Genomic DNA, 19297 nt, shown 5'->3' on the forward strand with positions numbered 1-19297 from the left:
AAATACAAACTAGGCTACCTTACAAAGGGCCAACTGGGCTCCTTAGCCCAGATACACCGGCCCGAAATCGGCAGTAAATGGAGTCAGGCCGAACATGAGCGTGGGCACGCCCTATTCGGAGTTGTGTGCGCCGCACTGTCGGGTCTTTTCTGCCGACCTGACCCCTTTTCTTGCCGGTGGCGTCGAGAACACCACCGGAAGTCTGACAAAGGGATAACACTGATTGGCTGTTCAGCTAGCGAATCAGTGCATGAGAAGCGTTAACGGAAGTGAGGGAGGTAAACAAATGATTTAACACAGGCGTGAGACCAAGGGCTGCTAGCTCCAGTACCTCCCGTTCGTCCAGCTCGTTCATGTTTTCAATGGACGAGAGTGAAAATGGAAAGAAAAACGCTATTTGTTGTTTGTTTATATCATGGAGTCTGTTCTTCTTCTCTGTTTTCCGGTTGTTCCGGTTGTTGCCTCTTTTAAATGATGAATACACACTACCGCCGCCTGCTGGTAAGGAGAGTTATTGCCACTCACGCATGCGCAATTCATACGTGCTCGGCTCGGATTTGCGGTGTGTTCCAGTGCGCGAAGTCGGCAAATACACAGGAGAGTCCGGCGACGCAACAGTCGGCGTCGGCGTCGGCAACTTCTCAGGTGACTGGCCGGTGTATCTGGGCATTTATAGGAGGAAAACTAATATTTTTTGGGAACTTAGCAACTGGAGAAGAAAGTTGTGCATAATAATTGCTTTCTATAGTTTTGCACACTCATTGTTGGTTTCTTGAAGGGAGATTGAATAAAATCCATCTCTCCTGTGATATTTAAAAATGGTGTTTGATTCGAGAAATGTTTTTAAACAAGTTGATTTGTATTGAACTCAAAACAGGACACATATTTGTTGGCACATGTACAATCCTTGTCAACATATGAACACCCACATCCCTCTTGGTCTCCCCATCAAATGTCACATTTCATAAACTTTAAGGCAAAAGGACACACTGTATAAATAGAAAATATTTATTTTGGTGCACAAATACAGTGGTGTTTACATGGATGATTGATAAAGGTTACCAGAGGTAGACATAAAAATACCGCTCTAATAATCAAACTTTGGTTCTGTGATAAACAGATTGTATAAAAGCAATAACACATACAAATACTCAAGTAAAACAAATGTTCTCAAGAGCCAAGGTGAAAAACATAAATCATTTCAGAGCAACGTTAACTTGTAGCCTGTTTCCGCTTTTGTTTGTTTAGTGGTCACAAATCTTTGGAGTGCAAGGGGTTCATCGAAAAGTTGAAAAGCCAAAACAAAATATTAAAAAGACAATTGAAAAATTCATCAGAAAATTGTATCTCAAGTATAAAAAGTATTTACATCTTTATCAAATGTTTGATTTTTTTTCTTCTCATGCAATGGCTCAAGGTGGAGCTAAACACAATCACGTTACAATCTCATGACGTTTTGAAGGAACATTTTCAAAGAGGTTAAAATTGCCAGAACATTTTGAATCTGAAGTCCAGTATAAAAGCATAACATACTGAGTAAGCATTGAACTTAAGACAGTACTTTAGAAAAAGCACTTTCTTCATCGATTATAAATGACTTTATAAACACCTGATAACATCCACATGCGTGATGTAAACATGGTATATTGGAGAGAGAATCTGATTATTGATTTAAAAAAAAGAAAGACTTGTTGCTGCTTTTTAAAAGCACAATGAGTCCTAAAGTAACTCCTGCTTCAGTCTGATCGTGTCCTCCTGTGGGACCCGGATCTAACAGTCCTCGCTCTGCAGCATGGTCAGGAAGAAGTTGCACACGCTGGCCCACGAGCCGCTGCAGTTCTCTTCAGCTGTTTTCAGATGGTTCACGCGCGCTGTGCATGCAGTCGGTTTGACCGGAGCTGCAGCGGTGGCGCGAGGCTGCGGCGGTGGTGGCACGTGAGTTTCCGCCTCTCCGGACTGAGCGAGGTTGACGGAGCTCACGTCCAGCTTGAAGTGCGCATCCCTGGGCGCGCGCTTACAAATGCCAGCCCTCACCAGCTTGCTCTCGTCGCTGCACACTTTGCCCTGCAGCTTTTTGAAAGCACGCGCCACCTGTTTCCAGAAGCCCTTGTTGTTGGACTTGTATCCCGCGCAGCTCTGAGGTTTACCGTTGTATTCACACTTTATATCCGTGACTCCGCCTTTGGTGCGCGCCTCCCGGTCCTCGCATTTCACCGACAGCTTGACCGCGTCCCCGACTGCTTTGGCCCCCCACGTGCACTCCGTCTTGTTGTTGATGGAGAACTTTCCACGGCCGTTTGCGGCAGACTTGTCCCCGCTCCTTGGCGCTTTGTCCGGGGCTGCAGTCACCGACTTGTCTGCTCCTCGGTGCTTATTGCGCGCACCGGAGGAGAGAGAGACCTGCTGCCCGAGGAAGGCCAACAGCAGCCAGGGAGCGACAGTCGTCAGGAATAACATTTCCTCTTTTAGCAGACAGATTATCACCTGAGAGCAAAGACAATGTTTGTGTTAAGCAACATTATTTTAGAAATCACTTTATCATCTGAAAGGACAGAACATGCGCGGTTAAAACAAGGTCCAAAGCCTCAGTTCTGGTCAAAACAATAATTATGAAAAATAATAATATATGAATTATATATAATTCCCCCCCCCCAGACAAAATGATGCATGTATTTTTCTTTGCGAGCGAGCAATGGTTTTACGCCAATGGGGAAACTGTATTACGCATAGAAAGCTGCAATTCAATTTGATATTTTGAGCCTGCAGCAAACTAATAGACACCTGTGGAAGTAGGTCGTAATACAACATACTACACCTAAAGTAAAAACATGAAAGTAACACACAACAACTTTATCTCACCCAGAATAACTCGTGCTGCTGTGCGTAAATCTGCTTCTTGTGGCTCTCTGTGGTCTCACATGGCTTTCATACATACAGAAATGTAATAGATGCTTCGGCACGCCCACTATTCCCGCCCAACAACACACACACACACACACACACACACACACACACACACACACACGCACGCACGCACGCACGCACACACACATACACAATGACGTAGGCTACGCAGCCCCATTGAGGAAAATCTTTGAAATATTTATTTGGTGTTTTGTTCCGGCGTGTCCAAACAGAACGTTTAACTGAAGATCAAAGAGACTGGTGCACTGATGCTGGATCTGCATGTATGCACAGATAAGAGTGGGTTTATTCTTAATAACGGTTACATGCCTGGTGAACACATTGTAACCCCACCTCACACACACTCAATCTAGGAGGCTCGACTCTGGCTCTCCACCAATCCGCTGCTGCACTCAACCACGAGGAGATCATGTCCTTCAAATTCCACCATGTGGCTTTACCTTAACACCAAAGCAAAACATAGAAAGATTTGTGATTAAAAAAAACAGTGGTTGAAAGCGACTAAAGTTATTATAGGCTACTCAAGAACTGTCACTTTAAAAAAATATATTTTGGCATGGAGTTCCCATTTTCTGCTCCTTTATACTTGTAATCCTCTACATTTCAGAGTAAAAAACCCAACTACTCAACTGTAATTATATTGCAAATAACCTGCAGTATAGTGAAAATAAACCCAACTTTTTAAACACTAAATACATCAAAAGTTATAATTATTTCTTAAATGCAATTCTGGCTTTTAAACAGTGTGTTTGTTTTAGTTTATTTTCTTCTGATTGATAAAAGTGGAGCGAATCATACACTGGAAGTAAAGGTCTCACTATTCTGTGAAAGGTTTTAATTAAATAAACTGATTACGCACATCATAACTGACATTGACCAGATTGTTGACCCTTGTTTTAAACTCAGTTATCTATCAAAGGTAACACATTTACCAGATGTCTGCTCCCGCTCTCCCCATAAACTTTTCATGTGGTTCCTCCTTCCTTCTTTGATATCCTGACATCAACTCAGTGCGCTTCTTTATGAAGTCAGTCAGAGGATGTATTCTTCTTATTTCACCGTGCAGGCTGTTACAACAATCACTGAAAAACTGTGTCGATTAACTATGTATTCATTTCTGTCTTTGTTTTACATTTTGTCCTTTGTCCACATGGTGTCTTTTTTTACTCCGCATAAACTAGGCTACACGTCTGATAAATAATTATTATGATATATTTATAACAATCTCGTGTTTGGATTATTGTAGGATGTTAGGGCCAACAACTGTGGGATTAGTTTTGTCTCATAAAGATAAAGCAACACTTTCTCAGAATCAAGCAAAACTAAGAGTTCAAGAGGAAAAAGAACTGAGTCAAACAAAATAAAATACATTTCAAAAATAAAACTATAATTTGCAATCATGTAAACTAGGCTATAAGTCTTTTTTCTTTTTTTTAACATACGTTTTTGTTTCCAGTTCTTGTTGCTTCTTTCTCAATGATCAGATTCCCGGGCAGATTTTTAGTCCCAGTCCGCCCATCATGGTGACCGGACATCTCCTTCATAAAACTAATAAAAGGGGGAGTAATCGGGCAGTTCGATGTGTGTAGAGGTAAAACGTAACGGCCTGCGGTCACTCTTTAGCTGTTCAATGAAGGGTCACAGTGTAGGCGGTGCACTGTAAAAAATGGCTGTGAAATCTACAGTTATTTAAAGTGTTTGTGCACAGTAAATTACTGTATACCATTTTAGAGTATAATACCGTGTTTCCAACCAACAATTAAAGCAACTCTGGAGTTACTGTAGAAATAGCAGTAGTAATGTCCCAACTGTATAAAATCACAGTAACCAACAATGTACTGTAGAAGATCACATTAACCAACAATGTACTGTAGATATTCACAGTAATGTACTGTAGATAATCACAGTAACCATCAATGTACTGTATATTCACAGTAACCAACAATGTACTGTAGAACATCACAGTAACCAACAATGCACTGTAGATATTCACAGTAACCAACAATGCACTGTAGAACATCACAGTAACCAACAATGCACTGTAGATATTCACAGTAACCAACAATCTACTGTAGATATTCACAGTAACCAACAAGGCACTGTAGATATTCACAGTAACAAACAATGTATTGTAGATGATCACAGTAATGTACTGTCGAGAATCACAGTAACCAACAATGTACTGTATATTCACAGTAACCAACAATGCACTGTAGAACATCACAGTAACCAACAATGCACTGTAGATATTCACAGTAACAAACAATGTATTGTAGATGATCACATTAACCAACAATGTACTGTAGATATTCACAGTAATGTACTGTAGATAATCACAGTAACCATCAATGTACTGTATATTCACAGTAACCAACAATGTACTGTAGAACATCACAGTAACCAACAATGCACTGTAGATATTCACAGTAACCAACAATGCACTGTAGAACATCACAGTAACCAACAATGCACTGTAGATATTCACAGTAACCAACAAGGCACTGTAGATATTCACAGTAACAAACAATGTATTGTAGATGATCACAGTAATGTACTGTCGAGAATCACAGTAACCAACAATGTACTTTATAATCACAGTAACCAACAATGTACTGTAGATAATCACAGTAACCAAAAAAGAAAGGACCAGCCGAAAAAACCCATTTATAGTTAAAATAAACCAACATATTTTTCTTAATATACATAATCTTGGCTATACTAAATATTTTATATACTTAGTAGATATATATTTGTAAGACCCTATGTCTTTGCAAACCGGAAGAACTACAAATGTGGTGCTGATTTATACAAAGAATTAGTCTTGGCATTACACCTTAAAAACGCAATACAGAGGAATAAAAATAGACAAAAGTAAGGTAATAATCATCATTTTTATTATTATTGTGGCGCCTCGAAAGTAGACGAGAATAGCCGATTGCAGCTGGGGGAGGTCCCAAAAAGATTCCCTGAAGTCGGACAGCTCGGAGTCGGCTTGACTTGGTTTGCAATGGCGGGATTTGCGTTGGCGGAATTTGCGTTGGCGTTCTTCGTTGCAGATGAACAATTATTATATCACTACAAATGAATGACTCAAGTGTCTGTTCATTTTTAAAACAAATCAATACAAGGGGGGTTGAATCTTACATGTAAAAGACAGAACCACTACTTTGCAAAACTACTTCCGTCAGTGGTCTTGACCAGTTTGCATTTATAAAGAATTCACAACTGTGTTTAATCATTAATGTCAGAAGATTAGATTCAACTTTATTGTTATTGCACATATTACTGAATACTGAGACAACGAAATGCAGTTTAGCTTCTAACCAGGAGTGCAACAAGCAGTAAAGTGAAAAGTAATGCACACAATCTACAGAATAAAATATAGAATTAATTGAATGATGAATAATCAGTGAGGGGACTGAACAACAGGACACAGGAGTGGTTTAAATAAACTGTTTTTTTTTATTTACCCAAAGGTCCACAGAAAACATCATAAATCAATCATTTCTAATAACTAGGCCTATAAATACGGTGGCCCTGAAGTGCAAGACACCACAGCATTTCAGAAAACACCACAGCATTTCACAAAACGCTACAGCAATTCACAAAACACAACAGCATTTCAGAAAACACCACAGCATTTCAAAAAACGCCACAGCATTTCACAAAACGCCGCAGCATTTCACAAAACGCCACAGCATTTCACAAAACACCACAGCATTTCACAAAACGCCACAGCATTTCACAAAACACAACAGCATTTCAGAAAACGCCACAGCATTTCACAAAACACAACAGCATTTCAGAAAACGCCACAGCATTTCAGAAAACGCAACAGCATTTCAGAAAACACCACAGCATTTCAGGAAACACCACAGCATTTCACATTGGACGGAAAGGGTATTCCTTTAGGGAGAACACTTCTTGTTTGTGATTGGACAGAGCCAGCCAGAGAAGCACTGCTGTGATTGGAAATGACGCTTCGTGATTGGTCAACGCCCGACAGCGCAATATGTCCCAACCATGGTCCCATCACATTAGCTGTTAGCACAAACTCAGAGCTCACAGCTCCTCATATCTGTTCAGAAACTGGACAAAAGTTAAACATGTACAAACCACAGACTGTCTATGTCATGGCGAATAAAGTCGCTGCTTTATTTATGTCTGTATGACGTTGTTGTGAGTGTGTACGGAGCAGCTACAGGTTAGTTTAGCCTAATGGATCCGATTCCATTCACAAAACACGCATTTTAAAAGCTTTTCGCCTACCGTCTTGTCTGCAGATTTGTCAAAGCGTTAATTCATGGTTTTTACTAACCGTTATCAGTATGTAGTTACTTCGGCATCACTTTGAAACGTGTATTACAATTACATCACGGTCAAATATGTTCATTTGGTTGTAGTTGGTATCTCCCATAGAATTTACATGGAGATACGCCCCGCTCCGTCTCCAGCGCGTCTTATTTGAATGACAGGAGCAAACACAGCTGACAGCCGCGGTGAAACTCGAGCAATTAGAGCGATGCGAATATTATAAGCCCCTTAAAAACCATGAATTAATAAAGCATTAATTCTGTGTTTACTGCTGTCATTCAAACAAGACGCTGGAGAGGGGGCGGGGCGTATCTCCATGTAAATCCTATCGGGATCGGATCCATCAGGCTAAACTAACCTGTAGCTGCTCCGTCCACACTCACAACAACGTCATACAGACATAAATAAAGCAGCGACTGTATTCGCCATGACATAGACAGTCTGTGTTTTGTATATGTTTAACTTTTGTCCAGTTTCTAAACAGATACATATGAGGAGCTGTGAGCTCTGAGTGTGTGCTAACAGCTAACAGCTGATGTGTTGGGCCAAGTGTCATTTCTTGACTGGCAGCAAAAACAACCAATCACAGTGCTTCTCTGGCTGGCTCTGTCCAATCACAAACAAGAAGTGTTCTCCCTAAGGAATACCCTTTCCGTCCAATGTGAAATGCTGTGGTGTTCTCATTCATAACACTCAGTTCGATGTCTCACTATGGGATGCGCCTCAACGCGTATGCAAACAGAAGCATCAATCTGGACAGAAAGCTTACACATCTTCCGGCGCAGACTGAAAACTCATCTCTTTCGACTCCACTTTGAGCGATAGAACTATTAACAAAGCACTTGTATACTAATAAAGGACTGGCTTATCTATAGCCAGTTGAGTAGCACTTGAAATGTTTTAGCTCTATGAAACCTGATGTACTTATATGATTCTGTTTTCTTCAAGTTTGTACTTTGTTGCTCGAACGCACTTATTGTAAGTCGCTTTGGATAAAAGCGTCAGCTAAATGCAATGTAATGTAATCTCATTACGCCAATCCTGATTGGCTGGTGATCTTGACGTCTACGTCAGGGAATCCACCCACCCTATAAGTAGCTTGCGCTACGACGCAGCGTCATTCAAACACCTCTTCTCGCTTCAGAGCACATCTCGAATTATCAGTAGCCGGGCTAGCTTAACGGTCCACAGACTGAACCCAAAGCTAACATTCGGTCGACGGGCGCTTGCCGGTTACTTTTTTGCCTTGCAAGAAGACTGAACAATATTAACACACCAGTTAATATTGTAATCTGCCTCGCCGTTTCTTTCTTTCGAAATTACGGTAAGGTTTGATTTTTTCTTCAAGCTAGCAACATACCTGTTGAAGCTTTTCTTCCCTCCACACCGACACCACGGTAGCGAGGACGTTCTCTTTTCTCTCTCACACCAGAGGAGACGGAGATAAAAAACAAAAAGGTATTAACACACCAGTTAATATTCTTTAAAGAATAAAATCTACGCCGTCGCTTTTTCCTTTCGGATTAACGACAAGGTTGGATTTTTATCTCAGTAACGTACCTGTTACTAGCGTGTCCACTCCACGCCGACACCCCGGCGAACAAAGATGGACCCTTCTCTCCCTCACACCAGAGGAGTCAGGGACTCGGAGGCTCGACTATGCGGCTGTGGGTTTAAGATCTCAGGCACAGACTCACACCAGGTCTGCTCGTCCTGCCTCGGGCTGGAACACGCCCAGGAGGCTATCGATAACCCCGGCTCGTGCGGGCATTGTGCCCGCTTCACCATTAAGAGCCTCCGCCGACGGCTAGCACGCCAAGCTAGCTTGTCGGGACAGGACCCCCTCATGTCCCCTGATTCGCCGGCTGGCAATCAAGACATGGTGGCGTCCGCCGCAGAGATTGAGCCACGCGCCGTGTCAGGCTGGGGCTCAATAACAGCGGCAGCCGCTGAACCGGAGCCCCGCGCCGTGTCAGGCTGGGGTCCGGTGGTGGCAAGAGCCGCGAGAGCGGAGCCCCGTGCTGTGTCAAGCTGGGGCTCCCAACTGGACCTCACCATGGTTCCACCCGCGGAGGATGTCCTGGAGTTGGACTATATGGAGGAAGAAGAGGATGCCTCTGAGTTCCTCCTGTCCGACTCGGATGAACACGAGGATGACATCTTCGTTTCATCGGCTCAGGCTGCAAAGCCGGGAGCGATGTCCGCTCTCCCGGGCGAAAGCACACCAGCTTCGCCCTGCCTAAGTATGGACTTGCAGGCCGTGTGTCAACGCGCTGCATCCAGGCTGGACATCCCATGGCCTGAAGTGGCCAAGGAGACCTCCAGATCTCGCTACGAGGGAAAGCAATTGCCCCAAGCAACGAGGACGAAGAGGCAGTCCAGTCTTTCCGGAGATGCTGGACGAGGTGTCGGTCTCGTGGAGAGACCGCCCTTTCAGCAACAAGGCCCCAATCCAGGGTGCCTCCTGCCTGGACTGTGACGGCATGGAGAGGCTCGGCCTGCTCCGCATGCCGCCCATGGAACCGCTGGTGGCAGCCCACCTCCAACCGAGGTTGGCTTCGACACCGAGCAGGAACCCCACGCTACCGGCAAAGGCAGACCGTTTTCAGTCAGCGATGACCGAACGGGCCTATAGAGCCGCAGTTTTGTCCGCCAGGGCACTCAACGTCTCCTCGCTGCTGACCGCCTACCAGGCGGAGCTCTGCGAAGACTTGTCGAGCAAACCTGAGCCTGCCGTGTAGGACGAGATCGCAGCGATCACGGACATTTGCCTCCGTGTGCAGCGCTGTGCAGTCCAAGCCACGGGCAAAGCACTGGGAATTATGGTGGTACAGGAGAGAGCCAAATGGCTCAACCTGACAAACCTTCCAGACCGGGAAAAAGAGGATTTTCTGGACATGCCTATTGTTCCTGAGGGCATATTTGGCTCCGCTCTAGATTCTATGCAGCTGAGATGCGAATCAAAAAAGAAGGAAGACGAGGCTCCCCAGCTCTGTCTCCCCCAAAGGGTCCAGCCGCCACCTTCAACGGTCCCGCGGCAGGCCTTCACTCAAGCTGCCTCACATCCTGCCCGGTTCAAGATACTGAAGCAGCAGAGACCACAGCCCGTCCCGGGTCCCCAGCCCAGGCACGAGGCGAGGATGAGCTGGCCAAGAAGATCTCCGGTTCCGGCAGCTGCCGCTCAGGCACAGCCGACCCAGGTTTTCAGCCACCAGGCGAGGAAGAAGAAGCGGGCGGCCTGACAGCCTCCTCTCCTCTCCTCGACGAGAGAGCTGGAAGTTCCCTGTTCCCCAGCTCCAGAACACGTTCCAGTGTTAGATGCTCATGTGTTTTCGGGGTGCCATCATGCCTCGAGTGATGCCAGAACGTCATCCTCAAGTTCGCGCCATAAGGGAAATGGACTTAACATCAAAGACAGCAAGTTCCGCTGCCTGTTTAAGTCACACAAACACATGTCATCATTATTGTTTCCAAATAAATCATTTTCCACTGTCGTTTCCAGACTTGAAGCCAAGGGCGCAGTGAATAAATATGAAAATAAAAACAATAAAAACAATAAACAGTCTGTCGTCTACCCCTCTTTTGAGAGCGGATACGGCCTCTCTCAAAAGGCAGACATTAGACGGGATTGTGAAGGCACCACCGCCACGAGCATGCGCAGTGTCTGCCGGGGTTGTCAACCTGGGGTACCACCGTGTTCAGACACTAGAGGGCCCCATAACACAACAAATAAAGACACAGAGGGCAGACGACAGAGATGTGACATCTCCGCTCGCTTTAAGAAGCGAAAAGTGGAAGATGCTCACAGATTCTGCTTGGGTTTTCAAGACAGTAACACGGGGCTACAGGCTCCAATTCGCTGTCACCCCCCCTCGCTTCTCGGGCATTCTGTATTCATAAGCCCGGGGAGAGTCGGCCCATATTCTAGAGCAAGAGATTTTCTCGCTACTAGAAAAGAAGGCTATATCGATAATACCCGCCGGACAGAGTCAGAGCGGCTTTTATTCCAAGTATTTCCTCGTTCCCAAACGGGGAGGGAACGGAATTCGGCCTATACTAGATTTGAGAGCTCTGAACAAATATCTCAAAAGATACAAATTCAGAATGCTCACTCACACATATCTGTTGCGTCTCGTGCGCCAGAACGAATGGTTCACATCAGTCGACCTACAGAGTCCTTCCCTTCGGTCTGTCTCTCAGCCCGCGAGTGTTTGTACAGTGTACGGAAGCCGCGATAGCCCCGTTAAGACAACAGGGTATTCGCTTGGCAACTTATCTGGACGACTGGCTGCTTCTCGCACAGTCGGAGCAAGAGGCTATTACGCAGTCGAATGTCCTCGTAAAACACCTGCTCGATCTGGGTTTCGTAATAAACACAGAAAAGAGCATGTTGTCCCCAGCCCAGACTGTACTCTTCCTGGGCCTACACCTTAATTTGGTGCCCTTTACAGCCCGCCTGTCAGCAGAGAGAGTGAAAGCCTTCAGAGCTTGCCTCGCTCATTTCCGGCTTCGCAAATATGTTCTCTTCAGATCATGTCTGCGGTTACTGGGGCTCATGGCGTCAGCCATCCTGGTGGTACGACTGGGGCACCTGCACATGAGGGAGTTTCAGCGCTGGGTAGCTGTCCTCAGACTGGATCCCGCGCGTCATGGCGTGCGGAGAGTGATGGTCACTATGAAATGCGTAATGGCACTGCGCCACTGGCTACACCCAACTTTTCTAGTACGGGGCATGCCTATGGGTGCTGTCCTATCGCGGAAGGTGGTCACCACAGACGCATGTCTGACGGGCTGGGGGGGTATATACGAAGGTCGACCTGTGAGGGGTCTCTGGAGCAGAGACCTCCAACGGTCACACATAAATTATCTGTAGCTTTTAGCGGTGTTCCTCACCCTAAAACGCTTTCTGCCTTTTCTCAGAGGACATCATGTCCTCGCGAGGACAGACAACACGACCACAATATCGTATATAAACCGCCAAGGGGGTTTGCGTTCTGTCCAGTTACACATACTGGCACGCAAACTGATCTTATGGCGCTGCGGACGTCTCCTCTCTCTGAGAGCGACGCACGTACCAGGAGTGATGAACCTCGGGGCAGATCTGCTGTCCAGAGGTGCACCACTATATGCAGACTGGACTCTACATCCAATGGTTGTGAGTCAGCTGTGGGTGCGTTACGGCCGAGCCGCGATAGATCTGTTCGCATCAAAAGAAAATGCTCAATGTCAGCTGTTCTTTTGAATGCGCGATTTAAACGCACCGTTAGGCGTGGACGCACTCGCGCACGTTCTGTACGCGTTCCCACCCCTGGCTCTGATACCCCCAACTCTGGCCAGAGTGAGAGAACAACGCCACACACTGATCCTGATAGCTCTGCACTGGCCTGCAATGTACTGGCTGGCGGAGATATATCAGCTGCTGTGCGGGCAGCCGTGGCAGCTCCCACTATGCAGGGACATACTGTCTCAGGCGGGGGGGACGATCACAAAACTATAGGAATTACAGTAAGTAACTTGTAAAGTGTTGCCAGTTACTTACTGTAAAATGAATTACAGTAAGTAACTTGTCAATTGCTGCCAGTTACTTACTGTAAAATGAATTACAGTAAGTAACTTGTCAATTGCTGCCAGTTAAATACTGTAAAGGAAATCACAGTATTTACAAGTTTTTATTCACAGTAACTTCCAAGTACTGTATTTGTGTCTACGGCAATAGTGTTTTAACTGTAAAATGAAACAGTAATATTTAATCACTTTATTTTGTGTTACAGCAGTAGTGTTATAGCTGTAGAATAAAACAGTAATTTCGAAGCATTGTATTTTTCTAAGTTAATAGTATTTTAACTATAAAATAAAACTGTGATTTAAAAAGTACTGTATTTTTGTTTACGGTAATAGTGTTCCAATTGTAAAATAGAAACTTTAATGCTATAATTTTAAGTTACAGTATCAGTATCGTAACTGTAACATTTTTTATTATAGTATACTTCATGTCATGCTGGTAATTTACAGATTACCAGAAATTCTTGACAAAATGTTAAAGCTCACCAATAACTGCAGGGAGACAGCAAACAATACATTTTAACAATGTATTCTTAATTTTTGAACGGTATCAAGACCATGTATTTTCTTGTGCTAAATGATAAATATTTTTATCCATAAAACAATCGATATTAATATCCAAAAACATGGAGATTGTATTTTTAAAACAGTGTGGATAACAAAACACAAAGAATATGAAGCCATTTCTTCTGCCAAGCCATTTTTAGAGACGTGCTGTAGTTGAAAAGGTGTCACGACCTCGACACAAACTGGAGAACCCAAATGCACGACCCAGAGACAGTCTTGAATGTAACAAACATTTTCTTTTTAATGTCATTGAACAGAAAATCCCTCTAAAATAAAAACTTAAACTAACAAAACAACAAAACCTGACAAGACTGGAAACGATCCTCTCTTTGCTGAGGCCTGGCACGACCACACGTGGGAAAAAACATGAACTGACACAGGACAGGGGGGAGACAGGACTATTTAAAAATGAGGTGAGTGGGAACAGGTGGAAACAATCAGGGGCGGGGCAGACACTGACGATGGCGGGAAAACACAAAAAAGGAGGAAGTAACAGGGCCTGAAATGAGAGACAAGAGGTAAGTAGAAAATGAAACAGGAAATGGAAAACGAGACACAACATGAAACACAGGGACTTAACTAGAAATGAATTACATAAATAGACAGACCTGTCATGACGTGAATAAACATGAAAACCTTACTAAACGTGAAATGACAGACATAATACATAAACATAACCAACACATGAGATACAACAAAAGGCACTGTTTGGCAAAATACATGATCACTTTTCTTAGATAATACACGTGTAAGACATTTTGATAAGCTTGCCGAGTACAGTTAGCTTAACTTGCTTTTTCACTAAGCGGCGTGACGTCGGACTGTCAAACTTTGGCTAGGGTTACATAAATGAACTGAGAAAATTATTTGTATTAATTACTTTCTTTGTCTCTTGAGTTACCATGTCCATTGGGGGAGACTTCCTGGTTCAGCAAAGGGCATGGCCTAGCGCTGAGGACTCATAAATACTGCATGGAGCCAATTGGGACAGATTGGGACAAACCACCTGCTTTCATGTTAAAGGGAGGATTTGGGTTTTGTCAGTGTCCTTTGTGTTTTCTGTTACTATTAATTATCCCTTGTTTTCAACTTGGTTTGGCCAAGCCACTATAGAGGTTCCTTGGGTTTTCATTGTAGCAGGTCAGTTTGTTGAGTTAACACCTAAGTGTTAAGTTGATGCCATGTTTCTTTGAAGTATTTTCTGTTGACCTCTTTTATAGGCCTAGTTATTAGAAATTATTGGTTTATGATGTTTTCTGTGGACTTTTGGGTAAATAAAAAACCCTGTTTATTTAAATCACTCCTGTGTCCTGTTGTTCATACCCCTCACTGTTTATTCATCATTCAATTCATTCTAAATGTATGTGTAGATTGTGTGCATTACTTTTCACTTTACTGCTTTTCCACTGCTGGTTAGAAGCTAAACTGCATTTCGTTGTCTCAGTACCTGTAATCTGTGCAATAACAATAAAGTTGAATCTAATCTTGAGCAGGAACAAATGTCTTTACTTAGTACATATCTGACATTAACGATTAAACACATTTGTGCATTCTTTATAAAAGCAAACTGGTCAAGACCACTGACGGAAGTAGTTTTGCAAAGTATTAAGTCGTTCTGTCTTTTACATGTAGGATTCAACCCCCCTTGTATTGATTTGTTTTAAAATGAACAGACACTTGAGTCATTCATTTGTAGTGATATAATAATTGTTCATGGGCAACGAAGAACGGCAACGCAAATCCCGCCATTGCAAACCGAGTCAAGTCGACTCTGAGCTGTCCGACTTCAGGCAAGCTTTTTGAGAACTCCCCCAGCTGCAATCGGCTATTCTCGTCTACTTTCGAGCCGCCACAATAATAATACAAATGATGATTATTACCTTACATTTTTGTCTATTTTTATTCCTCTGTGTTGCGTTTTTAAGGTGCAATGCCAAGACACATTCTTTGTATAAATCAGCACCACATTTGTAGTTCTTCCGGTTTGCAAAGACATAGGGTCCTACAAATATACAGTGGCGCCGCCAGGGATTTTGGGCCCCATGAAAAGATATCACATTGGTTACTTAAACATTTTTTTCTTAATATTCTAAAATTGTTTTGGCCCCTGTCAGTCACGGGCCTTTAGAATCGTTCTAACTTTTCACCCCCTTACGGCGCCCCTGCAAATATATATCTAATAAGTATATAAAATATCTAGTATAGCCAAACTAGTAATTACACTGCATCAAAATTATATATATTAAGAAAAATATGTTGGTTTATTTAAGATATTTTAGCTATAAATGGGGTTTTTCGGTTGGTTCTTTCTTTTTTGGTTACTGTGATCTTCTACAGTACATTGTTGGTTACTGTGAATATCTACAGTACATTGTTGGTTATTTTGATCTTCTACAGTACATTGTTGGTTACTGTGACCTTCTACAGTACATTGTTGGTTACTGTGATCTTCTACAGTATATTGCTGGTTACGTTGAATATCTAAAGTACATTGTTGATTACTGTGATCTTCTACAGTACATTGCTGGTTACGTTGAATATCTACAGTACATTGTTGGTTACTGTGATCTTCTACAGTACATTGCTGGTTACGTTGAATATCTACAGTACATTGTTGGTTACTGTGATCATCTACAGTACATTGTTGGTTACTGTGATCTTCTACAGTACATTGTTGGTTCCTGTGATCTTCTATAGTACATTGTATGTTACTGTGAATATCTACAGTACATTGTTGGTTACTGTGATTATCTACAGTACATTGTTGGTTACTGTGATCATCTACAGTACATTGCTGGTTACGTTGAATATCTACAGTACATTGTTGGTTACTGTGATCATCTACAGTACATTGTTGGTTACTGTGATCTTCTACAGTACATTGTTGGTTCCTGTGATCTTCTATAGTACATTGTATGTTACTGTGAATATCTACAGTACATTGTTGGTTACTGTGATTATCTACAGTACATTGTTGGTTACTGTGATCATCTACAGTACATTGTTGGTTACTGTGATCGTTATACAGTACATTGTTGGTTACTGTGATTTTATACAGTTGGGACGTTACTACTGCTATTTCTACAGTAACTCCAGAGTTGCTGTAAATGTTGGTTGGAAACACTGTATTATACTCTAAAATGGTATACAGTAATTTACTGTGCACAAACACTGTAAATAACTGTGGATTTCACAGCCATTTTTTACAGTGTATCTCGTGCGCACAAGTTAGTAACTCTTGCGCACAAGATACTTTCTCGTGAGCACAAGAAACTTTCTCGTGCGCACGAGATACTAACCCGTTATCCTGAGTTTTTTCTTTCTCTCTCTCTCTCTCTCTCTGTTTTATTTTTGTTTGTTTCATGTCCCTTTAGGGCAGGTGTCTCAAACTCAAGGCCCGGGGGCCAAATCCGGCCCGTGACTTTATTTTATGTGGCCCCGCAAGAGCTTGCAAAGAATATAATATGTTCATTACACGGTTACATGCCACTTTACAGAAGCAGGTTGCCCATAAACTACATGTCCCACAATGCATCTCGTTTTGTGACATGCGCACTGAAGAGACTTGCAAATATTTGCCCTGGACTTCTGCTTTCAGACGTAGTTAATTACTTAATTAAGTTATTATCCTATCCGATAATAATCCAATTCAGAGGCAATAATGTAATATAATACATTATTTTATATATATATTATATATTTATATTACAACCGGCTCTTTGAGTGCAACCTTTATGCGAATGTGGCCCACGATGAAATTTAGTTTGACACCCCTGCTTTAGGGGCTCCGTATTATTCTACATGAAAATGTTAGAGATTCCATTCAAATATGTTGATTATTCATATTTTCCTCAGGCTAGGAATAGTATATCGAATTTGTAATGCTAAATGTATATCATTTTCTCACATGAATGTTAGAATGAGACAACACAGTTTTTATCCATTGTGTATGAATGCTTCAGCTCTTCAGACCAACATAGTAAGATGTGAGCATGTTCCCAATTGTGTTGGTATGCAACCTAGGTCTGCTCTGTTTAATAAAGCAAATCTGCCACTTTTATATGATAGCATTTGTTAAAATAAAGCAGTCTTTAATTGTTTGTCTTAAACATAGCAATATATGCTTTTGAAATGTAACATGTATTTGATACATTTACAGTATACAGTTTATATTGTGTATCACCTTTAGCTTGAAAATACATAGATGTGTTTTTTATCTATAAAATAGATAGATAGACAGACACTTTATCGATCCCAAATTGGGAAATTATTTTACTGCAGCAGTGTGTTCAGGTGTTCAGTTCAGGTATTAAAATATTTAAAGTTGGAATAAAGTATAAACTACACAACACAAGTATAATGCATAGCAATCCATAAGATAAGTCCGATATTTTCATGAAAACTCCCCAGAAGGACACACCAACACAAACGTGGCCGAGTGGACTCCGGAGTTTGCTGCACTGTATGATCTGTGGTGTAGTGGGCTGTCAGTCAAAAACTGAGAAGCCAATGGAGACGCACCCCTGAAAGTCCCGCCCACCTGGGACGTTTGTGTCAGAATCGAAAACAAAAAATGAAGGAGCACTCTTAGTTTTGCTTTATTCTGAGAAAGTGTTGCTTTATCTTTATGACACAAAACTAATCCCATCAAAAACAACTTCCATATTAATAAAAGTATGTTGCAAGAAAGTGGCATAATGTAAAAAGAGCCTCGAATAATTCTCCATTCCACAAAACAAAGCCACAATAAAAACATATACATTTCTAGATTGCTCTTAGTTAATTAACATTAAATAAAAGAGCTGTTATACATGTATAACTTTATGTTTATAGCATAAACTCTAACGTTTTTTTTTTAATGTTGTGCTGTTGAACTATATCACTTACAACAGAGAGGCGAATGAATGGATCCACCCCACCCTGTGTTCATGTTTCAGCTCACACTGCTGACTGAACAAAGACATCATGGTGATAAAGGACAGAGCCATATAGAGTTTGATATGGGCACAAAAATATCACAAGTTACAGAAAATGATCACTGAGTCACTGTGTCAGAAGCAGTAGTGCAGGACTTACTGCAAGTAAACAGTAGCAGGTGTGTGTGTGTGTGTGTGTGTGTGTGTGTGTGTGTGTGTGTGTGTGTTTGTGTGTGTGTGTGTGTGTGTGTGTGTGTGTGTGTGTGTGTGTGTGTGTGTGTGTGTGTGTGTGTGTACACTCTGCACTCAGCATCCCCATCTTGTGGCTGATATTGGTTCAGCAGCCTCTTTACCATTGCACAATAAAAGGTGATAACATTTGATTAGTTGTGGAAGTACATTTACTCGCATACTACTTAAGTATCATTCTTAAAGTACTTGTACTTGAGTTTTTCCTTTTTAATGCTATTTTATACTTCCATAAAAAACGATTTTTCACCTTGTTACTTTACTTTCCAGATTAATATTTAACACTAAAATCATATAACATACAACACATTGTTAAAGATTAAACCAGTGGTTAAAATTGTTTGTAGCCATTTGCAAAAGTGCCATTCATAAAAGTGTCATATTTCAGAGGTCATGACATTTCCCATTCAAATTCCTCACGTGGTTTAATTTAAATTATTGTTCAATGGTTCAATATAATACAATGTATTATTTCTCAACTAAAGATTTAAGTTAAATTATAGACTATAGTTTTTTACCATCTTTTTCAGGCTTATCTCACAACTGCCCCAAATGTATCTTAACCCTTTAGGTCTGGAACCACTGGACTGCCACACATCATGACGGTAAATTAAGTATTTCAAATGAGCTCCACCCTGATCAGCAACAACAGTCAAATGTTGTTTATGCATTGATGCATTAATATCCACCTTTCTACAGAACAAGTTATTTAAATTCCTTCATTTTACAGCTAAAACATCTGTATGCTAAATATATGGAAGTGT

General features: G+C 42.1%; 1 protein-coding gene across 3 annotated transcripts; it reads right to left on the reverse strand.

Moving 5' to 3' along the window:
• Nucleotides 1-992: 992 nt before the first annotated feature.
• On the reverse strand, nucleotides 993-11431 carry LOC307020253 (fibroblast growth factor-binding protein 1-like). 3 transcript variants are annotated; one of them, XM_079651488.1, is made up of 2 exons: nucleotides 11356-11431; nucleotides 993-2484 (listed from the first exon to the last, which is right to left on the reverse strand). In XM_079651488.1, the coding sequence occupies exon 2, from the start codon at nucleotides 2455-2457 to the stop codon at nucleotides 1771-1773; it is 687 nt and encodes a 228-aa protein (XP_079507614.1). In that variant the 5' UTR covers nucleotides 2458-2484; nucleotides 11356-11431; the 3' UTR covers nucleotides 993-1770. The 3 variants fall into 3 exon arrangements, with proteins under 3 accessions (XP_079507614.1, XP_079507613.1, XP_079507612.1); XM_079651487.1 differs by lacking the exon at nucleotides 11356-11431 and adding an exon at nucleotides 8600-8673; XM_079651486.1 differs by lacking the exon at nucleotides 11356-11431 and adding an exon at nucleotides 2860-2923.
• Between the last annotated feature and the right edge of the window lie 7866 nt (nucleotides 11432-19297).

Source organism: Notothenia rossii, assembly GCF_949606895.1.
Source record: "Notothenia rossii genome assembly, chromosome: 1".
Classification (NCBI taxonomy): Eukaryota; Metazoa; Chordata; class Actinopteri; order Perciformes; family Nototheniidae; genus Notothenia; species Notothenia rossii.

Coding starts and splice junctions, on each gene's coding strand:
- LOC307020253 (XM_079651488.1), bottom strand. CDS start 2,457: ATGTTATTCCTGACGACTGTCGCTCCCTGGCTGCTGTTGGCCTTCCTC.